This window comes from Lepisma saccharinum, chromosome 19 (genome assembly GCF_977018435.1).
Source record: "Lepisma saccharinum chromosome 19, izLepSacc3.1, whole genome shotgun sequence".
In the NCBI taxonomy this organism is placed as follows: Eukaryota; Metazoa; Arthropoda; class Insecta; order Zygentoma; family Lepismatidae; genus Lepisma; species Lepisma saccharinum.
Window position 1 is genome coordinate 71,351,722 of NC_139247.1, and position 19,755 is coordinate 71,371,476.

At 36.0% G+C, this 19,755-nt stretch overlaps 1 protein-coding gene across 1 annotated transcript; it reads right to left on the reverse strand.

Annotated features, from left to right (window-relative positions):
• Window positions 1-239: 239 nt before the first annotated feature.
• LOC146002920 (glycosylated lysosomal membrane protein A-like) lies at window positions 240-19,469 on the reverse strand. Its single transcript, XM_083141070.1, has 6 exons — window positions 19,366-19,469; window positions 15,570-15,827; window positions 11,209-11,418; window positions 7,862-8,086; window positions 6,351-6,634; window positions 240-5,259 (listed from the first exon to the last, which is right to left on the reverse strand). The coding sequence occupies exons 1-6, from the start codon at window positions 19,429-19,431 to the stop codon at window positions 5,088-5,090; spliced, it is 1,215 nt and encodes a 404-aa protein (XP_082997196.1). The 5' UTR covers window positions 19,432-19,469; the 3' UTR covers window positions 240-5,087.
• Window positions 19,470-19,755: the final 286 nt, after the last annotated feature.

The window sequence follows — 19,755 nt, forward strand, 5'->3', positions numbered from 1 at the left end:
CCCTAATTTACCAATAAATGGATCCTGCCCACCCGGTGAAAATTTTCTGGTGCCGCTCCTGTATGAAGCATACAGCAAAAAACCTTCCTATTAATACAGAAAGATGAATGAGAGAATCAGGAATGGCCAAGCCTGGGAAAACATCACAACACGATCACATAATAAATTTTATGTAGAGTTTGTACTCGATAGAATTTGCCCACAAATGAATCAGAAAACTATATTTTTAAAAAATAGACTTTATTATCTGTATCAAATATTTTTTTTAAAAAAAATCACCATCATATTCTATATTATCAGTTCTGTGTGAGTATCACTTCAGTCAACATTTATGATATAACATGGAACTGTAACAGTAATAATACCTAAAACAAAATACAGTTATAGCATAGAATAATCAAATAACACTTTACATATATTTGTATTTTTTGTATATATTCTTGCAATACATAGTATATTCACATGCTGAATAATAAAATGAAGAACATTTTAATAAGCAGGCCAAGGAACATGTGAATGTATGGGAGCTTTCAGTCTGAAGGAACTAGCGATACACGACAGAAAATAAGTAACATGTATCGCTTGCGATCAAACCCTAAGTAACCAATGTAACCTTTTGAACCAAAACCACACGACAAGCTCCACGTGTAACCTGGACTGGGCCATCATCTCAAAAGAGTGCACGTGTCCCCACAGTCTGTTGTTCACTCATGCATGGTGAATGTTTTCTTATAGACTGAAGGGACCTGTGCCGCTTGTTGCTTCAGTCTGAAAGCTCCTTAAGAGACCTTTAGGAAGATCAAAATAGAGACGGTATACAGTCTTGAGAATCCAAAGGAAAATGTCAAAAATTAACTGATCTTGACCAGCCTCACATCAAACCTGTGGGTTTAGGAGTGCTCGAGATGTTAGTTTTCAATACACAACACTAAAACATTGAAAACACTGGTACAGTGTCACCAACTTTCATCTTTGCATATTCAAGGTTTTGAAGGATTTCTATGTAAAATGAACTTTCTGTTAAGAACCACACAAAACAAATAAACAGGACAAAATACACTTTTCAAGTCTGTCTAACCCTTCAACTCCTCCTTCCTCTGTCTCTGATGATGCCCCAGGATGGAGTCGAAAGCTTGGACACTCATAATGTGTCTTTTTTGTGCTGTTTACTTGTTTTGTGCAGTTTTTAACAACGATGTTGTTAGCACATGACATAAGTTGTATTGCAAGATTGTATGTAACGGAATATATACTGCTGGACAATGAAAACCGGACACTTTAATATTTGACATCTGAATTGCAATAACAGCTCGCAGGTATATTACAGAATGTTCGGCAGATCATGTAGTACCATATGCACCATTCATAGGCTCGGACTTTGTTTATGCATTCGTACTTAATTCAGTTTCTGCAACATTTAGTTAGCCCTTGTACCAGAGCTTTTATCGACCCATTGCGTTATCACAAAAAATGCAAGTGTCCGGTTTTTTTTGTCCAGCAGTATATATTATTTACTAAAAGAAATTATACATGGTTAAAAATCAATGTGAATTGGTCAATACCTGAGGTAAAAAAAATATTTCAATCATACTATATATATATATACATATCAACATAACATCAAAATGCATTTTTGATCTTTACACATACTTTTCAAAGAAGAAAATTCCTTTTGTAATTTATAAATATTCGCACAATTAACATCCTTATCACAATGTGAAGCATCATTATGTTACAAATTACATAAGTAAGATGACTGTGATTTTTGCTTTTGCACCAAGTAGTTATCACAACTCAAATACACACTTTGTTTTAAAGATATGTAATGTTAGGAGACTGCTGTAATCAAAAATGTTATTCAATTGAATCAGGTATTTATCCAGAAGTTTCCATTGAGAGGAGGTGTATGTTGGGCAAATTTAGAGCCAATAAATTGAGCTAGAGGTGTGTTCTGGAAATATGGATAGAGGCTGTTAGGAAGGTGTTGGGGTGTGTGGATAAATCACTGAATGAAATATTCAAATATACTCTGTTAGTAGAAGTTCAGTTCAAATAGTGGCAATTAAACTTCTGCTGGACTTTCAGGAACATTTCTCAAAGTGTTCTCACATTTTGAAGAACGTGGTAAAAGGTAAAGTTCCCCGCGCATATAGCACCATGAAGGCACATTTACAGGATGTGCGGTTAGTGTCCCACATATTCTCAAGCTCTGCCATTTTGGAGATGATGTGATCAGCAACATGGTCCAGCCTCTTTACCGGTAGGTACCCATTGTTTTGAGGCTGGAAAAATGCAGACATTAGATCACCCACCCTGGGAATCGAACCAAGGGTCTCACGCATAGCAGTCAGACACCCTACCGACAAGACTACCGTGGCTCTCACCGAAGAACATGGTGTGGAGAATGTGGTGGTTGTGTCCCAAATATTCTCAAACTTTGTCAAGATGGAGTGATTGAGTGAGTTTTGTTTTCAGTCCACTTTACGGACAGTAAGGTTAATCGGGACTGGACCTACAGTTTCAAGTGGGATCTGTGCTATGTGCTCCCACCGGGAATCAGACATGGGACCCCTTGATTACAAGGTGACAACGCTAGGCCATCAGGGAGGATCCTTGGCCATAATGGTGGTGGTGTGATCAGCACCATGCTCTGGGTGAGCCCCAGAGAAGCTCTGACCATGCAGGGACACTGTTCGAAAAATTCCCAAAATCACTGACCCCGCCAATAGATAAAATGTCAATATTCAATTTCTTGTTTTGCAAATTTTGTAAATAGAGGACACATTCATATAGTTTTGGTGCATGCAGTACAGTAAGTTTAGAAGTCTATTTCTGCAGTACAGTAAATTTAGAAGTCTATTTCCTTGTAATGATTTCTGTTTTCTGAATATTATTCCTTCTCATAAATATGTGAATACTATTTCTTTGTCTACGAATACTCAAAATACACAACAGGAATTTCTACAGCATTTACCTGTTAGAATATCATTTATATCAAAATCAGTTAAATATAAGCTTTGGAATCAGTAACAGTTCTGTTTTAAGTTTAAATTAACTTTACAGATTGTAAATATGGAATTTTGCCGAACAGCCTATGTACCCAAATGTATTCTAACTTGAACTATGAGCAATGAACTGCCAAAACTGTCCATAGGGAAACTAACTATTGATTTGAAAATGTATAGACAGATGGCAATGTGTCTTGAATACATATTGTAAATTGGTGCGTATTACTCACTATTAAATAAAATAAACAATGTTAAATTGTATTAAGTTAAGTTTAACACTACTTACGTGAGTAGTGTTTGAAACTTTTTTGGAACGACGTTTTGTGTCTTGAACATAAGAGCACATTTTAATTCCCATTACAACTCTCTTACATTTGCATTTTTTGGAGCATGGAAAATAATGAAACATTCTCCTGCATTTTAGAGACTTTATAATTCACTGTAATGGATGCGTTGGTGTTTTAAGTCCACTTTATGCACAGTAAGGCTAATCGGGACTGGACCTACGGTTTAAAGTGGGATCTGAACCACTGTGCCATGGACCTCCACCAGGTATCGAACCCGGGACCCCTTGATTACAAGGCGACGACACTACCACTGCGCCATCGATAATTCACTGTAAATAGGCAAGATAACACATACTATATCAGTTAGTTAAAAAGGAAAAATGGCAGTGATTTCTTTCTTAAAAATTAATAAAATGAAATTCAGTTTAGTATTAATCAAATGCAGACAATGCAGTGTGGTGTCAAAGATTAATTATATGAATCTTCTCAAAAAGTAAGCATATTGTTCATGCAGCACGGTAATGCAAGAATGAAAATTATGCACTATCTTGTCGAGTCATGTATAACAATCATCCCACTTAATCTAATTATCTTCACAAAATTTTAGAATATGAAACATAAATATGTTTAAAATTAACCTACAAGTAGATGAAGAACTTCAATGTACACCAGTATTGAGCTCTGGTTCAACACATAGTAATACATATCTGCACCCAACTTAGCATTGTTTAAACATATCAAAAACAGGCTAAATACGTACATAAATATAGTATGCATACATGTTCAAGATAACAATCAATTCCTGCCATATCAGATCTACGGAATAAAAAGGGTTTAAATGAATTAATCACAAAAAAATTAACTCTTACTGTGATTAAACTACATTATAGCTCTTATGCTTTTATTAAAAAAAATAAACAAACTTTAATTTTTCATGACTTGAAAGGTAATGTCACAAATATCCTGAAGAACTTGTCATATTTACTGAAGTTAAGAATGTCACATGGGATGAATTTCCACACTGAACAAGAAGCTATAACTTGAAATTACTCTAAGTTTTCTTCTAGTTTACGATTGCTTCAATCATTTAAACATGACACAAATAAATGGCCGATGAAAGAAGTCTACGGAAGTGTAACATCATATAACATGTTTAGATCCTGGTAACAACCATGTACTACAAGAATAATTGTGTGTACGTACAAGAAAAATTAGAAGTCATAAATCATCTTGGTATGATTCGCACAACGTTTAACAACCAGTGTAATTCTGTGACAAACTGTTATTATTTTCCGATTTTCAACAAAATAGCTAAAACACTATTTTTATAGATAACTTTTACACATACCAATGTAGAGAATGAATGCTATGTACAAAAGAATTATGCATGTACATAGGAAACACAACTCTATTCAATATAATGACATAATTCTCTTGACAAGTAATTCAACTTTAACTGTGCTTGTATGTCATAAACTTCCATGAAAATTATGTTTCATTTACAACATATGACATTTAATCATATGACAAAAAAATAGCATAGAGTTCAGTAACTTCACATATTTCAACTTGGGTAAACATTCACACCTTTGAAAGACAAATTCCCAAATTTGTAGTTAATAAGGCACGAAAAAAATTACACACACTTCACATGTACCACTTGATGTTACGTAAGTCCTAAAAATAATTTACAAATATACCACTCAACTTTTCCTGAATACAGGGGTATTCCATAGTTGCATGTATATAGATCAAACTTTATATAACAGTCGTCACATTTCCTGTAGGAATCTCAGCTACTTGAAAACAGGTCATCCTTGTTTTCTGATATTTTTCTCACGCAAACATAAACACCTCCAATGACAATCAGAAGAGATGGTACGCCCAAGCCAATACTGATGACTAATATCACCAACAATGAAAATTTATCATCCAAAGGTTTCCCATAACCCACCATGAAAGTCCTGGCAAAAAAAGGCAAAGAAAGACATGTTAGTATGTAACTGAAGTCCAGTTATGGCATGCACATGGCTTAGAACATCAGACTGTGTAGTTTCATAATCTCACATTAAATTATTGGCCCATGAGCATAATTTTCAAGATTGTTGGCAAGTTCCTCTACTTTTTGGACATTCGCCATCATCCATAATTAAAACAAATGAAGATTTTTTTGTGAACATGGTAATTCAAAGTGTGTGAACTGTCATGCTTACCAATGAAATCATGATAAATACAGAGAAACTAGTGCTCACTTTTTCTGTACAACTTATTTTTTCCTAGTTCTATTAATTTCAATGGCCACTGCCACCATCCTTGTTGGAGAAAACATTCCAACACTCTCCAACAAGGATGGTTGCAGTGGCCCTAGAGAATGCTGGAATGTTTTCTCCAACAAGGAGACATCATATATCCAGATTATTTTGTAATGTTTTAGCTTATTTAACTCTTGTCTGAAGTGTGTTTTTAAGTGGAAATGTGAAAGCAATGGCTCCAGTTGTAAGAAATAGCATGTTTCCTAGTATTTCTGTTTCAAATTATGCCTTAAATATCCACATCACTGCAAGTAGACAATTTTATGAATTTTCAGTCATGGCTTAATTTCCCTGGCTTTCCTTGTCAGTGGGAACCTTGACACTGCAAAGGAAAGAAATAATTCATGCCATATTTCTCATATCACTTAAGGTGGGGTTTGATACCCTGTGGAGGCACATAGTGGTTCAGATTCCACTTTAAACGGTAGGTCCAGTCCCGATTAGCCTTACTGTGCATAAAGTGGACTTAAAACACTAAATCAACCAACCAACTTAAGGTGGGTTCTGACTAGTCGCTCCCATGTATCATTAGACATCAATAATAATAATATAGGATATGATTTTTGTTGGAAAAATCATTTACCCAACCAGTTCGAAATTAAGAAGCAAGACAAACGGTGGCCAGTAGGGCATTTAAGTAAGGAATTGAGCTACACAGACAAGCATAAGTCTGAAGTAATCACTACAAACATATCTAACAACATAAAAATATACAAATGAGAATAAATTAAAAATTAACTTACCATGTTGTATAATTAGACTCCTTATAATAGCCATCCTCCTCAATTCCAAATGAGATATTTGTGCCTTGCACCAATACTGAATTTAGTAACTCGTAACCATAATATGCATAAAGTAATGTATCATTAAGCAAAACTGTAGGACTATCAGGTGTTGTTAAATTGTAATATTTTGCATCCGTTGAATCTGATATGTCACGTTCTCTGGAGGTGTACGAAACAGGCCGCCACTGCAAAAAACCTCCTGCCTGGAAATTTGAGCTGGATGGAGTGAAGAGATCTATCACCTATAAATAAAAGAAAAATATACAATTGCTATTTCAAATATTGTGATTTTGCAATCAACAGAAATAAGTATCTTTCTGTACCAAATCATACAGAAAATTAAAGTATTAACCCACTATCTCAGTTTTTCTTCAAACTTGCTACATTTGTTCCACATGCGGTCATTACAAAAATGCAATTTTTATGACATTCTTGAAGATTTGGTTTAGAGATTCACGGTCGGTTGCATAATTTGCTGAAACACACATCCCACAAAAATTTAGAATCTTGCATTCATTGTTTCAAAACCTGACTTAATGGTTGGAAATTGTTGAAAATTTGTATTTGTCTTAAGAAATTAGCAGACTTGCTTGGAAACAATTTTATGAAATTTTGGACCCCAAAAATATTCTCTCTAGGGCTAAACATTTTTGTTTTCTTTAAATTTTCACTGATTAACTCAGATTACTCCTCTCATTTTTTTTCATCTCCTCTCCATCTAGCACTTTAAACTGTAGGTCCAGTCCCGATTAGCCTTACTGTGCATAAAGTGGACTTAAAACACCAAATCAATCAATCAATCCTCTTTTTGCTTACCTCTGTGCTCCAATTGTGAATCAAACCCATAACCCTTACGTTAGGTTCAGGGCAGGTAAGGTTAGGTGAGGTTCTATTAGGGTTAGGTTAGATCAGATGACATGAGGCGGTTTGGTTAGCTTAGGTTGAGTGAAGTTAGGATTGGATTGATTTGGTGTTTTAAGTCCACTTTATGCACAGTAAGGCTAATCGGGACTGGACCTACAGTTTAAAGTGGGATCCGAACCACTATGTGCATCCACCGGGTAATGAACCCGAAACCCCTTGATTACAAGGCGAGAATGCTACAACTACGCCATCGGGGAGGCCTAGTGAAGTTAGGATAGGTTAAAGGGTCCACAGGTGTATAATTTGCCAAAAACATACATCCAAACGTGGAAGCGACGCTTTCAGTAAATTTGAATAATTGCACTTACAATGGAATAATTAAGCAGTTTTCAGGGAACTCTAACTAAGAACTTGTAATGCAGGAATTTTGTTAGGCATTCTGTTTCATTGGGACCAGAAAGGTACAATGCAAAATCTGAGAATTTAGACTCGTTCACAATTTCGTACAAATGCTACATGTCTGGAGAATTTTACTGTCAGATAATTGATGTAAGATTGAAAATGCCACTGTATAGTAACAATGTCCGTCCAAAAACTATACTTACTGTAAATACTCCAGGAGTATGTTCATCATTTAAACTTTTCACTGGCTCTATCTTCATGGAATGATTCCTTTGATCACTGCTTGCAATAAATAACTCCAGGGCAAAGCGAGAGTTTTCATACTCAGTCTGTAGGCCATCCAAAATAATATCAACCTGAGTTGTGTTCTCGGTATGTAAAAGATGAGGAAGAAGATTGCTGTGGTCTACAAACCCATAACAATTTAGCTAAAAAATAATAAAAAAAGATCATGTAAATTATTCACTAGACAGAAAATTAAAATATGTTAAGAGTAAATAGCTGTGCCACACATTATGTTTTTTTTTAATAACTACATTTCACACATTTTAAAAGCAGAAATATGTCTGAGCAGGAGTAGACAAAACTAAAAATATTTATGGAGCCAGTTTTATTATTATTATTTGCAAATACAAAGTAATGCACTATAGTCAACCCCCACCCCAAATAAGGAAGTGACTCGTAACCAAAGTGCTACCACATTTCAAAATTTTAAACTTTGTTCTGAAACTTTATCTCTTCTTTCTTGGACAGGGTGGCTACTCTAAGACCATGATAAAATTCAAGTATAATTCCCGGTTTTCAAGGCAAACTTTGTAAAAATTCAAGAATACCAGTAAGATTTCCTCTATTTCAACCTTATTTATTACCACCCCTCCCCCCTCTACACACACACACATATATTAACAATATGAAGGGTCATTGTGATTCCAATGTATCCAGACAATGAACTGACGCTAATCACAGTCGAATTTCTGTAATAAAGGAACTCGTAGCTTATAATTTTGGAAAAGGTTTGACTTGGCGCCATCCCATGAGTAGCTATGTCTGTCAGAGAGATTGTTATGCGAGGAACATTTACAAAGTACACTGGTCAACAATTGCTAAGGAACAAACATGTTTTCATCAATTACTTTTGACTACGTGATCAGGGTGCAACAAGTGAACAATATGTAAGTACAGGTATCAGTTAAGGTTTATTGAGAAAAGATGACAGGGATTCCCCATCAACCAAAGAAACAGGACGTCATAAAGCAAAACCAGCATAAGCAAAACAAAGTGAGGAAAGCACATGAATCACAATTTGGCATGTGTAGAGTGAGTCCAGAGGAAATCAGTATGGCATGCGGCCACCGCGGACTGCACAGCAAGCTGCACACCTGTTTGGCATGCTGTCGATGAGAGCATTCGTGAGCCCGAGGGGTATATTGTCAAATTCTTCCTCAAGTACAGTTTTCAGCTCCTGGAGGGTCCAGTGTGGGGGATTCCTTTGTGCAACCTGCCTTCCGAGAGCATCTCATGCACGTTCAATGGGATTGAGATATGCGGGTGATGTTTTCTCTTTCCAGTGTCACTTGGACAGTTCTGTGTGGATGCGCATTATCATCCATGTAAAGAAAGTCAAGGTCCACTGCACCCTGAAATGAACAAACATAATCTTCCAGGATCTCGGTAGAATACCGTGCTCCAGTAACGGATCCTGCGGTGAAGATGTGCAGTGGTGTTTTCCCATTTTTCATTATGCCCCCCCCCCCTTTCCATGCCATAACTCCAAGTCCCCCATACCTGTCACGTTCATAGATGTGCTGTGCATGATATCGTGTTCCACGTTCTCTCCACACCATTTGATGTCAAGAATCACTTGTCACACAGTACCGCAATTCATCGGAGAACATCACATTTGCCCATCTGTCTTAGTCCCAGTTACGATGCTGCACACACCAGTGTAATCTGGCACGACGGTGAGCTGGTTTTAATGGCACACACTTAACTGGCTTCCGGGCATACAACCCACCACTATTCGGTCATCGGGTAATGGTTTTTGGGGACACACAGACACCTGAAGCACCGACAAGGTCTTGAGCAATTTGGGCTGGAGTGGCAGATCGATTCCTTTTTGCCACCTGGACGATGTACCGATCCTGGCGAGCAGTTGTACACCTTCCATGACCTCCACCATGCATACGCAAAGCTGTTCCTCTGGTACGAGTAGCTTTCTGAAGTTGAAGTTGAGAAATGACACACACTTCGCCCTGACTCCAGCTGACCAACCACTGCCCTGTTCGTAATCACTTAAATGTACTCTTCTCGCCATCTTCCTACACGCTTCTTCTGTTGCACTGCCAACAGCCTCTACCATGTTTGACTGCCTCCCGTGGGTACCACCTTCTGCCACAGCACTGTAGTATTTTCCTGATAACGATGCTCCAAGCGCACACGTTCCTTTTTGAATGGGCGCAACGATTCCTTGCCACCCTCTACTGGTCTCTTTCTGGCAACAAACTGAACGGAGTTGTGTATGAAAAAGATATGGGTCAATATGTGTTTGTTCCTTAGCAAATGTCGACCAGTGTATACGGACTGAGAAATCTGTTTTGTTTTTCCACTGCAGCTTTCTTTTACTACCTTGATAAACACAAAAGCTAATCTGTGAAAAACATGCCTCAGAGCATTCATAAATATGTATAGATTCAATGGGATTTGGATTAATAAAAGTGTATGGAGTAAATTCCCGTATAATTCCCAGAATTCAAGGAATTACCGGTGAGTAATGGATATATATTGGTTTTCATTTCTGTTAAAAGTCCATTTCTAGCATGATTTGAGGAAAATAGCCTGAAAAAAAAACCATTGTGGCTTGTACTACATTCATTATTTTTAGTATTATAAGCTCTGCTAAACCTTTTCATTACAAGTTTTCCAAAAAATTGACAATCGTAGAATCTCACAAGTATTTAAAGCAATAATTTACATTTTCTAAAAAAAACATATTTTGACTGGGTTTTAACGAGGTGGGTTTTCTGGAAAAAAAAAAACACCTGGGGAAAACTGGACTGGGTCCACCCAGGCTAACCCTGGAACTTACAGATAACAATGGTACAATGGACCTTCATAAACTCTTCACTTCCACATGTAAAAAATCAAATTTCCATTTATCAACATGGAGAAAACATGAATTATATCTTTGCTTTTCAGAAATTTTAAGGTGCTCAATATAATGTTTGGGAGGGGTGTATTTTTTATAATTGGTGTTCAACACAAATAATGATGCAAGAAAATAATGAACGTTATTGGGAAAGTATTATTAATTACTAAATTTGGTGATAATATAGTGACTTCTGAAAAAATTAAATATATTTAGGAATAAAAATGTTAAGTATAAAACTCAGGCTGTAGATGTTGCTCAAAAAATTAAAATGTTACCCAGATTTTTCCAAAATGCTCCTGTCTAAAACTGGCCTTAAAGTATGTATCTAACCATGACTGACTGCTACTGTAGTCACTACTTTGCATATATTAATCTGTTACTCATTGCAAAATAATGTCTTACAGTCAGCGAGATGATCCCTCCTCTTGTTGTGTTTGTTTCTTCATCACGATAGGATCCACTGATTTTGGCTGAGGTCCCTTTACTATTGACAGAGGATTCTGACAAAGATTCGAGGTTCCAGCTGAAGTACTTTGTATTCCATTCTGTAATATTTCCACCAGTTTCACGATCAAGAGATGCATTCTTCAACAAGTCATTGTACTCCAGAAGCTAGAAGAAAAAGTCAAATGCTTGTTTCAAGTCCACTTTATGCTCAGAGGCGCTAATCGCAATGTGACCAGAAATGCTATACAATGTGTCACCATGTAGTGAACAAACGTCTTGAAAAACATTATAAAATTAATTACATTTGCATTTCCGCTGGCCTATATTGCAGAGTGGTGAAACCACTGAGGTTCAAGGCATGGGTGTATCATTGGGATTGTCCCACCATCCATTTCAACTGTTCATCATTCATTTTCATTGTCACATTCAACCCAAGAGACAGAAAATCAATATAATAATTATTATTATTTTAATGAATATTTGCATTTTTAAATGTATTGACCATGGCAACATACTGTCAGATTAAAAAAATAACCAGTAGGCCTACAAAAAAACAAGTTACCTACATCAAAATTTAGCTTATTCAATTCTGCGTTAATCTACTCTAACCATTTTTCTTACTATGTCTTATATTTTTTATCCTCAAGAGTACAAAAAAGGGCATGTTTAATTTTGTTTTAAAAAGGATTGCTCTGTTTGAAATTCTATAAATCAAAAACAGCTTGTCCGATCATGATGAAATTTTAGTATGGTGCGACAATGAGAATTAGTGATGATATGATGAAATTGATGTAGGGGTAATCGCAAACATCCATGCCCAGGCTGGAATTCGAACCTGGGACCCTTGGCATCATAGCGCGATGTGCTGACAACTCCACAACAGGGGCCGGAAAGTTTGAATTTGAAAATGATTGTTTGTTAGGTTACACAGATGCTGAATCGGCTGGGGATGTACCAAATAGAAAATCAAACAGTGGTTATGTATTTATATATAAGGGAGGTATGTTAAGCAAGGCTTATATAAAACAATTATGTTTCATTATCTTCCACTGAAGCCGAGTATATGGCAATTGCAGAAGCATGTAAGGAAGCAAAATGGATAAATGGATAAAAATGTGACTATCCAATTATCATAAATGAGTAGAGTGCCCAGCCAGAGGCAGGAAATGGCAAACGATGATCATGACTTGCAAGTTAAGGGGGTTGCAGCAGTATTTTCATTCTGATCATTATGTGATCCTTCTATTTTTGGAGGCAATATAAATAGTACATCATAGGCATGCACCAAATAATAATATATTTATTTATTTTTTAAGTGATGAGCACAATTTGAAATTAGGTACATGTCTAGTTTGGTTATACAAAATTACAGAATTGAATACATAGTTATAAAATAATACAGTGGATCATACAATCTTCTACATCATCATAAATTCAAATTGCACATTTCAACAAGTGTAGTTACTAAACCTCTGGCCTTATTTAAACATGTAAGAATTGAGATATTCCTCTGAGAATATCTGGAAATTTTATAAGATATATTATTCAAAATGTATCTATTTGGAAAGTTAAAATTTTCTGTTCAAAATTTATCCCTTCCATTTTTTCTTCTTTCTTCTAAGGTTAACATATTCAACTGTGTTAACCACTCAGAATAATGTTGCTCATAGTAATTTTTCTTAAACTTTGTGCATAATAACCTGATAAAAAGCTTTTGAACTGATTCAACTTTTTGAAGGTGTTTCATGGCTGTCAGAAACCATAATTCATACGCGTATTCAAGTATAGGATGAACTATCATTTTATGCAGGCATATAAAGGTATCTTCTTTATGGAAAACTTTCCATGAGAAAAATATATAACCAAGCATCTTCTTTCTTTTGCAAATTTCGGAAATGTGCTCATCAAATATGACAGAGGAGTCTATTAATATTCCTAAGTATTTACGGCTGTCACACACTTTGATTTTATTTTGATAAATATAATATATAATATATAAATATAATAGTTGTCATGAACTTTCTTAGTACAACTTAAAACTTTACACTTCTTAAAGTTAATTTTAATTTCATTAATCTTACACCAATATGACATTCGGTAACGGTTCCGATTGTTTTATGATTGTTTTTTTTCAAATTCTTCAAGCAGGAAGACTAATTATCGTAGAATTTTGGAATCAGGTCACACGAAATTTGAACCTTCCTAAAGTAATGAGCAATGTTTCGATTTCGAAAAAGTTATTTATTGTTGGAAAACAACTTAAAATTTACCTTACGCAAGCATGCACACTTCCCATGCACAGTGTATTTTCCAATGACAAGGGACTGTAAGTACCATAGACTAGTGAGAGTTAATGTAGAAGTAAATCGTAACCTTAGTAGAATGCAGTGTGACTTTATTTTAATGCTAAGAGAACCAAACTACAAAAGCATAGGTATATTGAACAAAATCTTAAGTAATCACTAAAACTCCGCAGTATGTGTTATCAGGAGTAAATCAAAATCAAACCATGTTAAAATTGCATTCATAGAATGATGGAATCGCAAAAAAACAAAAGGATCTTGATAAATACATTCTATCAATGTCAGCATGAAGTTGAACTACAACATTATTTGTTAAAATACTCTTAAAACTCTTTATATCATCTGAGTACAGTAAACATGTGCTACATTTAAAACATAAAGTAATATCATTGATAAAAACAGAAAATAAGATTGGGCCAAGTGGCGGCCCTTTGAGGTACTCCTCAAAATATTTATTTTCTAGAGGAAACTGTTTCGCCAATTTTAACAAAGGATGTTCTATTTACTAGAAAGTTGGAAAACCATTTCAGAAATCATTTGATAAGAGTTTATAAATTATTAGCTTATGGGCTGACTATCAAAGGCTCTAGCCAAGTCAATAAATAAAATATCAATCTGGAATTGCTTCCTAATGTTAGATTTAAGCGGGTCTATTATAACCAATAAATTTGTAAAAGTAGACCTTTTTCTAAAAAGAAAAAATGCTGATTTCCATTAACATATTGCTTAAAAGAGAAAGACAAATAGTCAGCAATTATGTGTTCAAATGAATGAAGATTAATATTTTTTACATTTACATGAATTCTTTTTGAGAAAGATTTGTGAAAAATCTCACTAAATGCATTAGCAATATCATATTCACTGAACAGTACATCATTATCATAAATAATTTCAGTGATAATATTTTCTCTCTTCTTCCTATTGAAGTGAAACGAAAAAGCATTCCTGTCACCATTAACATTGTCTTCTAAGGAGGAAAAGTATTTTATTGTCATGGAGCTTATACAGCAATAGACGTCAAGAAACAAAATACATGTGAAATACATAGTAAAATAATATAAAGTTATAATGCTTTTTTTTCATTACTTACATTAAAATACTATATTTTCAATTTCAAAAACGTCGTGAATTGAGTAAAATGGTGTAGCAACCAGTCACACAGTTTATGTTTAAATATATTCACAGGCAGATTTGTCACAGATAAAATATTACATTTTATTGGAAACAATTTTTGTCATGCTGTAGAGAGTTTGCAAGTTTCACATTGCTGAGTTGTCACGGACATTGAATTAACAGCATGAGAGATTTAATCAGGACTTTTAAATTCTCAAAAGTGTGTTTCTGTTTGGTACCCTCTGTGTGTATTTTGTACTACAATACCGGAAGTATCTCCAATTGCTTTCATATCCGGCATACTCACTAATTTTGGCCTCGTAATCACGAATCTGCAGTTAAAATTTGGCGGTCACGTCTAGAAATTGTAAAATAACCTTGTCAATTACTGCTATGATTCTCCATTCTCCATACACTCATAACAGAACGTTGCTCAAGTGTTGTGCAATAAGTGAGACCCGTTGCATGGTGCGTTGATTTGCATGTGAAAAAATGGCACCTTGCGTAAAGGTGGAAAACATGTTTGCCCCAAGAACCATTCACATCAGGTCAGGTTAGGCAAGCATAGTTAAAATTAAGGGTAGTCGTAAACATAGTTTTAAAAAGCTAATCATTGCAAAAAATAGTTGTTTTCTTCATAAATCAAGGGTGTTTACTCTGTTCACGGACCCACTTTTTTCGACTTATTTTGCAATTTCTAGACGTGACCGCCAAATTTTAACTGCAGATTCTTGATTACGAGGCCAAAATTAGTGAGTATGCCGAATTTGAAAGCAATTGAAGATACTTCCCGTATTGTAAATTCGCTCTGTATTTTGTAAGAAATTTGATAAATAATAATTAAATACTGTTAATACTAAATGGCGTATACTGCAAACCACTTACTGTAGCAATACATACCTTGTTAATTACAACTCCAAACGTATACAAGGGTTGTCCACCTGAGAAATTAATACTTCCACTTGGATCTGATGACAACAATGTGTTCCAGTCAATTTTTAGTGTAACATTTGATGCTGTTAATGCCAAAAATACAGAAGGTTTTCCTGCAACACCCCACAAGTAATGCAGTGTGTCGTCATGTCCCTCAGCCTTCACATAAATGATTATTGTTGAATTCTCACATATCTGGCATTCGGGATTTTTAAATGAGGTTATCTAGAATAACACAAATGGATAAAATAAATTGAAATGTTTAAGAGAAGGGTAACACTTTGAACTAGTCAAAATGGATTTCTTAATTTTTACAGAAGAAACTATTTACACAAATCACTTACCGAACTCACTTTCTGTACACTTTTGAAAGGTCGTGGAAGTGTTTTTTCCAATCGCTTAATTTATTTCACCGGTAAATCATGTATTTTTGAAAATTAATGTCTCTCCAAACCACGAAAGCTGTTACCTCTATGTCGTTCCACAACGTGAACCAAATGTTGTGTGCGTTTGATGATATAACACCTGTTCAGTGTTTCGAACCACACAGTTGCTTTCCAAGAACATGACAATTTTGAAGATGACAATTTTAACTATGTTTGCCTAACCTAACCTTACCGTGCATGGTTCGTGGGGCTATCCGTGAATGGTTCGTGAGATTTTCGAACCCGGAAAAAAAATACAAAATCAGTAACACGAAAGTAGGTATTTTCGGTGAAGAAGGTTGGAAACACTGCACACCCACTGTTCACAGACAACGCTAGTTAAGATTTGCCTGCCATATAGTGTGTAACTCAACCAAAAAACGAACGAACAATAATTACTCGATATGTGGAAAATTGAAATTATTTTCGTGAAAAAAACGAAATGCCACCTTCAAGAATCCTTAGCAATGCAGAATACGTAAGTACCAAAGTGAAAAAAAAAGAAAATAAAGGAATTTCAGAAGTTTCGCAGATACTAAAATTTTAGGTACCAGTTTGTTATATCTGAGACACATTTCTTCATTGTTACAGAAGAAACTACTTACGGAAATGAGTTTCTCCAAGCTTTCCAACATTCGTGGAGGTACCAGGTGGTTATAATTCAAGTGACGGTGTTCAGAGTGGTACAGCACGGGCTGTAATGAGAGTAGCAGTCTGAAACTTCGCAGATATGCTAATGAAGCAATGCGCTTGCGAATTATGCAAAAAAAAAATAGTTCTAATTCTCGCCACCAGGGTGAAAAATGGCACTGTAAGCAGTCAAAACGTGGAATTTTCCGTAACTCTGACGTCAAAGTCGGTGACATTGCCTAACCATTGTGTGAGCTCCCTGGTTGTTGTTGGTGACGCTTGTTGCTTTTTCCTTTAGTAATGTTCATGTAATTCGAATAGTGAAATTGTAGCGATATTTTATTACAAAGAGTATTGTTTTCTGTGATTTATAGTGTTTTTCCTGTAACTATACCAAGTTTTGACTGCTTACAGCGCCATTTTTTACCCTGGTGGCGAGAATTGCATAATTCGCAAGCGCATTGCTTCATTAGCATATCTGCGAAGTTTCAGACTGCTACTCTCATTACAGCCTGTGCTATACCACTCTGAACACCGTCACTTTAATTATAACCACCTGGTATTTTCTTTCATCATGGAATCTATTTGACTGGCAAATCATATATTTTTCAAGAGAAATATCCCACCAACACACAATTGACATGCTTCCCGTACGTGAACTGCATGCTCCGCACATTCGATGACGTAACCCACTGTCAGTGTTTCAAACTCATTTTTTTTTTTTACAATGCTTGCCTAACCCAAACAAACCTAACCTAACCTTATGGAAATGGTTCGTGGGGCTATCCATCAGCTACCCAGGCTATCGTCAGCTACCCGTGCATAATGTATAATTTCCACCGGTGACAAACACGATAGTAGGTATTTTGGTAAATATGCGATATCGCCGGAATGGATTTCTTCAAATTTACAGGAGCAACTACTTAGTGAAATCAGTTTCTGTAGCATTGTCGAAGCTCTTCGAGGTATTTTCTTTCGTGCAAACTGAAAACTTCACCATAGAATGCTGCAGAACAAGAAATAATAACTTTTTATGTAAGGAACTTGCATCTTCTGTAAAGCGACATTATGTCAATGTTTCCATTATGTACCTGCAGATGGCACGAGCGTCAAAACTCAAGCGGTCTCGCCAGTGTTTCCAAACGTGCCTTTTTTTTTACGATTTTTTTTTAACTATGCTTACCTACCCTAACCTTGACGGAAATGGTCCGTGGGTATATCGTGAATGGTTTTTGGGGCTTTCACGAATGGTTTTTGGGGCTATCACGAATGGTTTTTGGGGCTATCACGAATGATTTTTGGGGCTATCTGTTAATGGTTACTGGAGCTATCCGTCAATGGTTAGTGGAGCTATCCGTCAATGGTTTGTGGGGCTATCGTGAATGTTTTTTGGGGGCTATCCGTCAATGGTTTGTGATGACATAATGAACACGAAAGTAGGTATTTTTCAGTTAAGAAGGTTGAAACACTGCTTACCCACAAGGCGAGTCAAGATGTGCCCACCATATTGTGTATTCCGGAAGCGAAGAAAGGAATAAAAAAAGGTAAAAATCTGATATTCCCCGGACACCTATAACTTCTTGGTTTTGTCATTTTTTGACATTTGTACTTACCTATGTGCTTCGCAGAACATTCTTTAACGTGTATTCACGTTTTTTTGATCAAAGTAATTGCAATTTTTTTTATTTTTTTTTTAAAAAGTGTTATTGTAACTGAAGAATGTACGTTTCCGAAAATGGTTTGTGGGGCTATGCAAGAATGGTGTGGGGTTCTACGCATATTTTTTTCGAAACCAATTTTTAACTATTGTAACCTATACGTGACCCTACCTAACCTAACCTTACCGGAAATGGTTCATAGGGCTATGCGTCAATGGTTGAATTTCCGCTATGAAACATTCCCACATCACACAAAACACCTTCCAGATGTTAGACAATGCGACAGGAACTTATTACCGTAAGTAGTTTCTTCTGGAAAAAAGAAGAAATCTGTCTGGGGAATATCAGATTAGTACCTAAAAAAATTACTCTGTATGTAAAAAATTGTGTTTGTTTTCGTGTAAAAAGCATAATGGCACCTTGAAAAATCTTCCGCTATGCATATGAGGTAAGTAGCAATGATTTTTATTTGAAAACAACCGAGTTTAAATAATGTGTCTCCGGCTTATACTACTGTTACCCAAATTACAGTACATGGTAAAAGGTAAAAAAAAAAAAGGTAAAGTGCTCCCCTGTGCATAGCACCACGCCATGAAGGCGTATAGGGGGTGTGGGGGTAACGCCCCACACTTTCTTGATCCCGGTCGTGAGTGGGGGTGATGTGATCAGCATCACGCCCCTGACCGCCTTTACCCCCCAGGGTTTCCCCCAGGTACCCATGTTATTCGACGCTGGGTGGGCGCCGGGGCCGCTTCCATCGTTAGAAAAGTTCCCGGATGGTAATATAGGTAATATTGCTTAGACTCAAGTTATTTTATTTTACCAGGGATATACGTACAGAACGTATTGAATACCAAGAAAATATGACCCGTCTACTATTCTGCATTTGAAATTTGGTGTAAATCCTTACATTTATCAGACCAAAGCAAAATAAACAACATTATCTGGTGATGATATATTGCCCATTTCAAAACTACATTTCTATTTCTAATTCTGTCGTATACAGTTTTCTATACCAGGTACTAACAGCTTAACATTTAAGATATTCACCTTTCTGTCTGACTCTACAATGCTCTCGACGAACGTCAAAAAAAATATGACTTTTAATACTTTCATTTCTTGATCTTTCACATGACATGCCTCGGTCTTCGCCCCTTTACTCGCGATTAATCCAATATGACATCTGGTGGGACTTTCCGCAACTACAATTACGAGGAATGCACGAGTCCAGTGGCGTGCCAAGGCGATGGTGGGAGTTAACCCCCCTTTTCCTCAGTATTCCTAAAAATAAGAACGTCAAAGTTAGTGCTATCTACCAAGATAAAGTATAAGTAACCCCTCCCTTTCAAAAATCCTGGGCACACCACCGCACGAGTCTGTTCACTTTATTTTCCGAAAGATGATTCTATTACTTGAAATTAAAGTTTTAAATTTTTCTTC

Bases quoted from the DNA above. Each gene is read 5' to 3' on its own strand.
- LOC146002920 (XM_083141070.1), bottom strand. From the start codon at position 19,431: ATGAAAGTATTAAAAGTCATATTTTTTTTGACGTTCGTCGAGAGCATT. The intron at 8,087-11,208 runs GTAAGACATTAT...ATTATTTTTTAG, and splicing joins GAGGGATCATCTCGCTGACT to CTAAATTGTTATGGGTTTGT. The intron at 5,260-6,350 runs GTAAGTTAATTT...TTTTTTTGCCAG, and splicing joins GAGTCTAATTATACAACATG to GACTTTCATGGTGGGTTATG.